Below are 10,313 nucleotides of genomic sequence, written 5' to 3'. Positions count from 1 at the left end.
GATGCAAACAGAAAAGTACTGACAGACAGATGTGCTGTTTCTGACATGAAGAGCCAACACAGGAAGATGTCAGCTTTTCCTAATTAATCTGTATACTCAGCTCGGAGACCAACAGGAGTTTGTTCAGTTCTAGTACAGTGCAGGCAGGCATAATCCTCAGTTTGAACAGTGTCACACGGGGCTGTGTCTGAACAGCATTGTGTGTGTGTGTTTGTGTGTGTGTGTGTGTGTGTGTGTGTAAGGGGGGAGAGAATATTAGAGGACAGCTTTCAGGAGTTTGTTCTCTACTTTTACCATGTGGGTTCTGCACATCCGAGTTGGCCACCAGGCTTGGCATCCAGTGCCCTTACCTCCTGAGCCATCCTGATGGCCCCGGAACACCATTTCTTTGAGTCCTCCACCCCCCCACTCCCCCTTTATTTTATTGAACAGAATGTAGTAATTTAAAAAACCTAACACATTGGAATAATTATTAAGGATTGGTGTCGTTCGGCTCTAGCACAACAAAGGGGGAGACTTATCTGGGTGGAGACGCTGCTCCGCATTACTTACTTTGTGCAGAAGGAAGCTGGATCCAATTTTCAGTCAACCTTGAATAACCCATCCACTCAGACTCCTGGGATATGTGTTTTCCTGCCATACCATCTTTGATGAAGGCCAGCAACGGAGCTCCTAACATTTGGATCCGCAAGAGCTGCCTTTTATGGAAGGATCAGTCAGCCCTGAGCAATCCTTCAAGCTCTGGGCCACCTCTGCTGGGCAGTATGGTGGTTAAATCCATGAGCAGCAAACATTTGCCAATGAAGGGGCAAGGGACATTTGAAAGGTTTTTACTTCCTTTGTTAAAGATAACACACACACACTCACATACACACTCATATACACACACACACACACTCACACACACACACACACACTCACACACACACTCATATACACACACACACACACACTCACACACACACACTCACACAGACAGACACACACTCACACAGACACACCCACACACACCCACACAGACACACACACACACACACACACTCACACACACACACACACACACACACTCACACAGACAGACAGACAGACAGACAGACACACACACACACACATACACACTCATGACCACTCCTTCTGAGCTGAAAGGATTCAGCTAGCCCAGATTTCTGTTCACCAACAGCGCTAACTCGGCCTCTCACATGGTAGGTACTGAACACCCACCTCTCAGCCAACCTTACGTTCCATTGTGCAGGGCAGCGGGGTGTTTGGCTGTGTGCTGAGACTGCCTGGGAAAGACAAGACCACCGAAAGACATGTGCGCAGGAATAACTGGGTACAGACCCCCTTGCCATTTGCAGCTGACTTGAACAAATGGCTTCCTCTGTCTGTTTTCTCCTTTGTGTGTGCCTTGAGGACCGAGTCAGTCCATATCGTAGGTGTGTTGAATACTCCCCTGCAGTACTCAGACATTGTTGCTTATTGCCGACACTGTCTGAACCAATCCCAGGGACCTTCCAGGAGTACCTTTGAGGGATTGATTATATTTCATGCCTTTCATTTTGTCCTAATGGTCTAGTGTTTCTATATAAAACCCAAGAAAATAAAGGATCTCAATCTTGTCTTTATTTGCATGTGGTTACAATTTATAAATACACTTACCATTTTTCTCCTGTTCCCAAACTCTCCTGGATACCTGGTAATGATACCTAAACCCCCATGCTCACTGTCTCACTATCCTCTCCCCCAGGAGCAAGGGAGGGATGCTCCTCCATGCAGCTTCATCTTCACCCAGGGTCTACCTTGGTCCACATGGTATGAGCCCTCAAGGCCTCTGAAGGTTGGGGGTGAGCACCACGAAGCCTTGCAAGGTCCCTGTGATGTCCTTGCAAGTGACTCTATCACCAGCTCCCTCCTTTGCCAAGTTTAAGGTGCAGAGAGTCACGGTGGGCAGCAGCTAGGGTCACAAGCCATGCCTGCATCTGAGGCTGAATATGTGCAGCCTCTGGGACTGGTAGGTCTGTAACAAGGACTCAGGCTTGCTCAGACAATAGTAAGAGTCCTGGGCAGGCACTGTGCCCTGCTAGTGTCCGGTTCTGCTCTGAAGAGCTGCCTGAGGCCAAGTCTCTTAGGGCTCTGCTTCTCAGAGCCTACCCAGACCCTGCGAGTCCTGGTGGGTAGAGCAGCCTCAGGGAGAAGGTGCTGGACCCTCGGTCCTCCTTGCCTTTTTCAGATACCATCAGGCATCAGGTGGCAAATAGGTTCCTTGGCCCTGTCAGAGGGCATGGCACCCTACTGTCTCTGTCTCAGCCAGATGCCAAGCTTTGCCATCCTCCTGGTAAGGTGTAGAGAGCACAGAATGGTCAGGGGCTCCCTCTTCAGGAGTGGGATATGGAGGCTCAGGGGGAGCTGGGGGGTCTCCAGGGCCCCGTGTGCCCCCCAGCACTGGCCCATTGTATATATAGATATTGCCAGTGACAGTCACAGAGCCTCCGGTCACATGAATGCCATTTGCACCTGTGGGAGAGAAGCAAATGAGAGGGGATGCTTCCAGAACTCTCTTCTCCTTTCTTCCCAATCCCACCTCTCATTTGCTATTCCTTCGAGTCAGGCTCTCACATAGCCCAGGCTGGCCTAAACTTACTGTGTAGCGGAGGATGGCTCTGATATCCTGATCCTTCTGTTTCCAGTGCTGGGATTACAGGCGTGCCCACACCCCAGCATCACTATAGCTTTAAGTGCTGGCCACACTCCTCTGTTTCTGACTCTTTCCTTCTCTTTTGCCTCTGGACCTTTTTATTTCATCTGGACCTTCTTTCTCCCTACTAACCCACCCACACCCCTCCCTTCCTCCCCACACTCCCTTCTCCCTATAGCCTGCCCAGCTCACCGTGGGCCACTTGGCTGTGTTCCCCAGGCTCAGTCTCCAGCTCCCTGGCCTGGACCAGGGGACTCTGCTGTTGTAGCACCACTTCCTCCAAGACCGGGGTCACTGGGGGTCCAGCAGGGGCTGGGGACAAGTCTCCAGGCATGGGCAGAAGTGGCTCTGCCAGGTCAGGGAAACGTGGGTTGGCTTTTGGAGGGGGGCAGGGGGGAGATTCTTCTCCCTGTAGAAGAGAAATAGAGAACCAGCCAACGTCAGAGGCCTAGACTTCATCACACCTTAGTTCCCATGCCCTATTCCTTGTGTTCTGGCAACTCGTTGTCTGTCTCTGTTTCTCACCATGTCTCTTGCCTCACGGCCTTTGCACTTAATGCTTCTCCAATTTCTAGAGCATTTTCCTCAAGGGTTCCCCGGTTAGCTTCCTCGTTTCGTCAACTCACTGCTCAAATAATCATTGCGTCCACCTGTCACTCACTGTCCATCTCACCTTTATTATGGTTGCCACCTGATATATAGAATTATTATTTAGATAGCATTATCCTTGCTGCTGTGTTTGAGTCGGGCCCTGAATTTCACTACGTAGCCCCAGGCTGGTCACAAACTCATGGTGAGTCTTCTGTCTCAGCCTCTCAAGTGCTGTGATGACAGGACTGAGCCACCACACCTGGATAAAACATTTTTTTCCCCTCCTGTGTCACTGGCAGTGGAACCCAGGTCCTTGCACAAGCTAGCTAAGTGTTCTAACATCCTGGCCTTTGAATTTTATTCTTGTTCCACTCATGTGCAAACTCCAGGATGGGAGGTACTTTCTTGGGCTGTATGTCTGGTGCCTGGAATGGAGGCTGGAACATGGGCAGTCAGCAAGCAGTCAGTGGAATGAAATGGAGGCTAAAGTCTCCCTTTCCTGACCTCACAGCCCCGCCCCTCCTTGCTGGCTTCTTCCACTCCTTTACCTCTGGATGCCTCTTGAGAAGAGTACCTGAAATGAAAAACAAAACAGGTTGAGGGGCCTGAAGTTCCCAACCTTTCAACCTCTACCCACTGTGTGCTGCCAACCCTAGAGTCCCAGAGGAAGATACTATAGTTTTACCCTCATCCCTAGGCTCACAATGGGGGCTAGGAGAGAGAATGATATCCAGCTCCCTTGAGAGTCTTGTGCACCAGGGTTTGTCCTTGAATATCCCTCCCTTCCATTGCCACCTTGGCGAGGGGACAGGAAGCAGTGTCTCCTTCCTACCCAGCTTTCTGCAGAGAGAGGGGTGCCTCGTCCAGGCGCAGGCCAGGGTAGTGGTGAAGAGCAGAAGACAGACCAAGGGCAGCAGGATGGCCAGCAGCAGCATTGTCCCTGCCGGGAAGGCAGACAAGAATGACGACACCAAAGGACATGGGGGAGGAGCCTCTCCCAGACACCAGACAGCCTTTTCCCTCTTTGGAGCCATTTCCCTTGGGCTGTAGACCAGGGGCTGAGATTGGCTTTGGGAAGGGTCTCCTGACCACATGAGAGAGACTGCCTGAGTGGTGATGTCTAGACCTCTTGCAGTCAGTGGGTGAGAGAAGCTTTGCCAGCTGGTTTTTAAGGTTTGAAGTAGGTGAAGGGCAGCAGGAAGGGGAGGCGGTCCTAAGGGGAGAGCCCCGTTTCTGTGACTGGGCCTGAGATTGCTCCTGGGTGGCTGTGAGAACTTCACTTCTGAGCCTGGTCTATGGCCCTCAGGGAGAGTAGGGGTTGCAAGCTGCTCACCCCCTTGCTCATGGCAGGGCTCAGGAAGGAAAGAGGCAGAGAGATGGAACTTTGGTTTCCCAGGCTTGCCCACACCGATTCACCCACAGCTGTGGCCTAAGGGAGTGAAGAATGCAAGGCATGGAGAGAAACTGGACCAGGAGTCTGGACACCTAGGTGCCTGTCTTTTAAGTCAGTTCACCTATTTGAGCATTGGTTTGTCATATATAAAACAAGCAGGCTAATCAGGCCGACTGGCTAAAATCCTAGCTCTGAAATGCTAGTGATATTTGATGCATAGCTGAAAATTCCTGAGAGGTCATAGGAAAATATTTATGATACACTGTTAATTGAAAGGCTAGTATATAGGGGCTGGGGGATAACTTAGTGGTTCAGCATCTACTTAGCATGTGCCAACTCTTCCCTGTCAAAAAATGTTAAGTTACAAAACAGTTTTACCACTCCACTTTTCGTAAAAATTTTGTATATGAATAGAAATGCATAGGAATGTATGGGACGAGTCAGACCGGATAGTAAGAGTAGACGGGCTCTCAGTTCAAGGGGTGAATTTCAGCTAAAGTCTCATTCTCTCTCTCCCTTCTCCCTCTCTCAGAGACAAGGTTCCACGCAGCCCAGCCCCAAAGCCCTGCCTCCACCTCCCCAATGCCGGGGTGACAGGCATGTGCCACCACACCTTGTATGCAGTCTTAAAAGGTTCTACAGAATGTGTACCTTATAAACGGACCCCGAGTAAGAAAGACTTACATACAGACACTAATAACTCGATTCACACACCCCCACCCCACCCCACCCCCACCCCCAGTGATCTCAGGCAAATCATTTAATGTCTTGGTTTTCTCTTCCCATCAGTGCCGATGAATAACTCCACTTTATAGAATCATTAAGCAGATTAAGTGGGACCACTGAGGGCTTCAGAGTAGTTCTCAATACATGGAAGCAGTAATTACAAATACCTGCTCGTTCAAAAATGTTACTACATTCTGGCAATTAGTAATGATTATGGTCTCAGAAACAACCTATAGTCAGCCACCGGGCTGGGAAACTGGTGAGGTTCCTAGAAGACAGAAACCAAGAAACAAGAAAGCCTAGAAAGAGTCAAATGGAGGAGCATGACTCCAGCAGAAGTGAACAATGAGGCATTCAGGTAGTAAATGAATTCTATGATGGAAGTACATCCAAAATAATGACAAAGTCAGTTACAATTACAACTCAGCACAGGAGGCTTTCCTGGCACAATATATGTAATTTTTAAAGTGTAAGAATATAGTCTAGGGATGTTTTAATTCCCATCCCCTCTTTTGAGGCAGTCTCCCTGGGTAGCCCAGGCTGGCCTCAAACTCTTGATTCTCCTGCCTCCGCCTTCTAAATGCTGGGTATGCTCTCACGTCTAGCTTTCCAAATTTTTGTTTCTTCTTTTGGTGGTACTTGGGTTCAAATCCCAGGCAAACATTCTACCACTGAACTATATGTCAGCTCCTTGCAATTTCTTTAGAAGGAATGTTTCTTTTTCTTTCTTTTTTTTTTTTTTTTTTTTTTTTTGTCTAATCCTGGGAGGAAAGATGCACATTCCCCTTTTTCTGGATGAGGAGGACTGAGGCGTTTTCCCAGACACCCCCCCCCGCCCCCATCTGGTGAACCTCAGCCCAACCTCCTACCTGGCTCGGATTGATTTCTGCAGACCGTGTCAGAGTGGGAGGTGCCTGGAGCTGCCTCCACCAGGCCCTGGGTCTCACATCTGTGGAGGAAATAGGACAGTGAGCCGGGCTGTTCTTCTTGGTACCTGGGACTCCGGGTACACATGGTAGGGGAATGGCCAGGAGAGCATGGAGTCAAGGATGAAGGGAGTGACAACAGCTGGGCTTCCTGGAGTTGGGGGAAAGTGTGGGAAGGGGCACTCTCACCTGGTATGGGGTTGGCAACGGGCTGTAGGGGAGGAAGTATTCTGGAAGTATCCTTGCTTGCAGGGGACACAACTGGAGCCAGCATCCGTAGCTTCATCTGGCCAAAGAAAGGCAAGCCAGTAAGGGTGAGTGGACAAGTGTGAGCCAGCTGTGGGCTTCTTTCGTGCCTCCTCCTTGCCAGGCTGTCTGTCCTCTAGCTGTTACCTTGCCCAGCTTGGCTTTGCAGCCTGCCATTTTTCCCACGCTCCTCCAGTGCTGACAGGAGCCACCTCTAAGCTCCTCACACTTGTCCCAATTCATGTCTTCGAAGATCCCCCCTCCCTTTCTCCTGTGAGCCTTTTGCCAGGAATGATAGGTATTTTATGGCAAAGAGAACTCCAATGGGGAGCCACCAGTGGACACAGTCCAGTCCTTCTTGCCCATGACACCCAGCAGCCTTTCACTGGCTCCCTTCGGTGACCTCTGACCTGTAACCTCCGCTTCCGTGCCAGGCTGGCACATTACAGGTTGCTCGCAGTGCACACACTCGTTGTCCAGATACACACAGATCATCCCTGGCTTACAGCGGCACTCGGGTTTCCGATCACTGGCACAAGGGGAAACCTCCTCGAAGCCCAGCACTGGGAGGGAGAAGAAAGAGTCAGAGAGGAGCTGGGGTCCCGGCTGCACCCATCATCCAGGTGCAACTCCACTCACCAGAGTCACAGGAGCGGCACATCTGGCAGAAGGAGAGATGGTTCCAGTATTCATTGTAGGTATTGGGGGCGCAAGTCTTACAAGCTGTGTCTTGGCTGTGGCTGCACGCAGCAGAGACAAACTTGCCTGTGAGGTGAGTGGGACAAGAGGGCTGTCAGGAGACAGGAGTCTACCCCCATCTCTGCTGCTTGCTGCATGCCACAGAGCCTCTCTCCTTGGCCTCTTTGTCCCCCTATCCTGACTTCTTGGCTATGCAGCTACCTCCTTCAAATCTCAGTGCCCGTGTGACAATGGCTAACGCTTCCCGGTCTCTCTCTCTCTACCAGCTAGTTTTACCAGAGCTGGCTGGTGTCACTCTGACCCACCTCTACCACCCAGGCTTCCTGGGGCCACTGTTCTCACCTGGGGGACAGCGGGAGCAGCAGACTTGATGATTGCGATCGTAGTATTCCTTGTCCTGGTCCCAGCAAGTCTGGTTTTCTATGCGATATGGGGGCACCTTCCAGGGGGAGGCGGAGACAGAGGAGAACAAGGCAGGGTCAGCTCTGGTGGGCAGAAGGGACTAGAGAGAAGCCTGCCCAGGCCCTTTTTCCCACCAGGCCCATCCCACCTCGCCCCTCCCTCACCGGCTGGGGCTGAGACGCCCCCAGGATACCGCAGAGCCCCAGCAGAAGTGGCCCCCAGGCCAGGCCGCAGGGAGAGGCCCCAGGCAGGCGCATGGCGGCCTTTTGGGTCGGCTGACCAGACCGGGTGGAGGCCAGAGAGGAAGGTGGGAAGCCCGGACGTCCTGAGCAGCGTTGGCCACGACTTCCCAAGCCTGGCGGCTGGGCCGACGTGCCCCCGGGGGCCGGGAGCGGCCGGGCCTGGCCTCCAGGGCTCCAGCGCGGGGCTCAGGAAGTGGGAGTGGAGAGAGCCGACCGGGGGCGGGGGCAGGGAGCTCTGGGAGCAGAGGCCGGCCTGTCGCAATCGCGACGGGGGAAGAGGAACAGGCTTGGCCGCCTCGACGCAGGGCGGGAGGGGGTGGCCGGGAAAGCACGTGAGAGCTGCAGGCCCGGAACCCAGGCCTCCAGCTTTCTTCTGAAGCCTGGCCCTCCGAGGGGCTGCGGATCAGGACCACCCGCTGGCGGAAGAGGGGCAGCAGAGCCTGTAGCTAGCCATCAGTCCAGTTGACCTCCAAGAGCCTCGGGCAGAGGCTGACCCGCGACGCATGGATGTTGGGGCAGAGCTGACCCGGGAACGCATGGATGTTGAGGCAGAGCAGTGGACATCTGGGTGCCAGATTTGCATCTGCACCAGGGATTGACAGCGCATCCAGCAGAGACACCCAGAGGTGGCTGGCAGATGCCACGTCTGGCCCGTCACCCCACTTGGCAGAAACTGAGGCCTGTCCCACTCTGACTTTTTACAGAAAAGCTACCACAGTAACAAGCCATCAGGCCTCCACCCTGCTGGCCCACCCACACCACACACTATTGGGCACACCACAAGACACTGGGGAGAGCGCAGCTGGCCCTGAACCTGCCTTTCTGCCCTCTGGGGATCTCTCAAAGGGAAAGTGGGGGGAGATATGAGAACCTAGGTCCTGGTGAGTTGCGGACCTCGGGCTCAGGCTGGGTAGCCCAGTTCCAGCTTGTGTGTCCATAAGCCCGTGACTCTCTTTGAACAGAGGGACCTGAGAGCCCAGGCAGTGTAGGTTCCCTACCTCTGGAGCAGAGCACCCGACCTCGGGGTGCCAGGCAGATGAGTGCAGGTAGGTCCAAGGCTGTTTAGCCTGTCGACCCCTTTCTTTCCCCCACCGTTAAGAGCTCAGAGCTGCTTGCGGTTGTGACACACCCCTCTTTCCTGGTCCACTGGCTGCCACTCCCTAACCCGGCCCCCCACAACCCACTCCCCAAATTTCAGTCCATGCCTCCAGGAGGCAGCTACAGAGCCCCCCCCCCCCAGGAAGACTAATGTCTGCTTTGTGTTGCCTGTCTGCTCTCTACAAGGCTGTGGGATGGCCTATTGCCTGGTTTGGATATGAAGTCTGGGCTCACAGAGTTTAGCATGATCTGGCTTATACCACATGCCAGGTACACAGTCATGGAATAAATGGAGGCTGCCGCACTGCTTAGCTACTCTGGCAGAACGTACCTGCAGTCCAGGTCTGATTTTCAGAGCCCAGCTCATGTCAGCATCCGTCCTGCCTTCCTTGGGACTCAGGGGACTCAGGGATGAGGGGAAGTCTTCTCTTAGATAGTTCACCTGAGGACTGGCGGTCTTCATGGTGGATCAGACATCAGGACGGGCTTTGGGTGGGGATACAAAATGCTGGTGCAGGAGGGAGTTTTAGGAAAGACTGAGGAGCCCTGCCTGGCCTTAATGTGCCACTCTGTCTCCTCGCTGGGTGTTGGCCCAGCAGCTACACTCTGCTGGCAACTGTCTGCCTCAGTAGTCCAAGATCAAGGCAGCCTGGCTAGGGAGGAGATACCTGAATAGCAGACCAGCTGTGTCTTCTCTTCCTTTTAGGCCCGGGGAGTTGGGGCAGGGACTAGACTCACTTGGATCTCTTAGGGACATAAAGGAGCAGGTGTGTAGCAGCCTTAGATAATTCCGGCTCTTCTTTTTATATTTTATTAGGGAAACTTCTCATGTACAAACCAAAGGGAGAGGAAATAGCAGTGGGGTCCACCATGTTGTCATTACCTAGCTTTAGCTGGTGGCCAGTCTTCTTTCATTATGTAGTGTGTGTATCTTAAAGCTTGTCAGTCTTCACATGTAGATTAACTTGAATTTTTTTCACTTGTTTATTTGTACATGTATGTAGTAAGTATGTGAGTGAGGATGCTTTCTCAATCAAGACTCAGAAAGGTGGGGAAATGCAGCCAACACCCTCTGCAGATAGACACCTGTTGATACAAAACGACTATTGTAATGTCCCTCCAACTGACCTTCTTTGGAAGGATGGAGACATTCTTAGTGAGCACAGCATCATCTTTGTTTCTTTCCTCTTGTGCTTTTTACTAGTTTCCAGAAAATTTTTCCCCCAAAGATTTATTTATTTATTACGTATACAGTGTTCTGCCTGCGTGTATCCTTACAGGCCAGAAGAGGGCAC

General features: G+C 52.3%; 2 protein-coding genes across 4 annotated transcripts in view; one reads left to right on the top strand and one right to left on the bottom strand.

Moving 5' to 3' along the window:
• Nucleotides 1-1,601: 1,601 nt before the first annotated feature.
• On the bottom strand, nt 1,602-8,088 carry Ltbr (lymphotoxin beta receptor). Of its 2 annotated transcripts, XM_027428323.2 has the most exons (10): nt 7,843-8,084; nt 7,619-7,715; nt 7,217-7,342; nt 6,988-7,140; nt 6,521-6,617; nt 6,275-6,354; nt 4,119-4,226; nt 3,835-3,860; nt 2,888-3,104; nt 1,602-2,514 (listed from the first exon to the last, which is right to left on the bottom strand). In XM_027428323.2, the coding sequence occupies exons 1-10, from the start codon at nt 7,933-7,935 to the stop codon at nt 2,273-2,275; spliced, it is 1,239 nt and encodes a 412-aa protein (XP_027284124.1). In that variant the 5' UTR covers nt 7,936-8,084; the 3' UTR covers nt 1,602-2,272. The 2 variants fall into 2 exon arrangements, with proteins under 2 accessions (XP_027284124.1, XP_027284125.1); XM_027428324.2 differs by lacking the exon at nt 4,119-4,226 and having other exon boundaries at nt 7,843-8,088.
• Nucleotides 8,089-8,247: 159 nt separating this feature from the next.
• Nucleotides 8,248-10,313, top strand: part of Scnn1a (sodium channel epithelial 1 subunit alpha) — a 30,501-nt gene continuing 28,435 nt past the window's right edge. The window contains exons 1-2 of one of the 2 annotated variants that reach the window (XM_027428322.2): nt 8,248-8,801; nt 8,883-8,966. The gene's annotated coding sequence lies outside the window, so the exon portion shown is untranslated. The remainder of the gene's footprint in view (nt 8,802-8,882; nt 8,967-10,313) is intronic. The other variant, XM_035448461.1, reaches the window with a different exon arrangement.

The sequence above is a fragment of the Cricetulus griseus genome, chromosome 8 (assembly GCF_003668045.3).
Source record: "Cricetulus griseus strain 17A/GY chromosome 8, alternate assembly CriGri-PICRH-1.0, whole genome shotgun sequence".
Classification (NCBI taxonomy): Eukaryota; Metazoa; Chordata; class Mammalia; order Rodentia; family Cricetidae; genus Cricetulus; species Cricetulus griseus.
Note: the sequence above shows the minus strand (reverse complement) of the source record. Positions and strands in the feature narration are given on the sequence as shown.

Coding starts and splice junctions, on each gene's coding strand:
- Ltbr (XM_027428323.2), bottom strand. CDS start 7,935: ATGCGCCTGCCTGGGGCCTCTCCCTGCGGCCTGGCCTGGGGGCCACTT. Junction 4,227..6,274: donor CAGAAATCAATCCGAGCCAG/GTAGGAGGTTGG, acceptor CCTTCCCGGCAG/GGACAATGCTGCTGCTGGCC. Junction 2,515..2,887: donor ACACAGCCAAGTGGCCCACG/GTGAGCTGGGCA, acceptor TCTCTCCCACAG/GTGCAAATGGCATTCATGTG.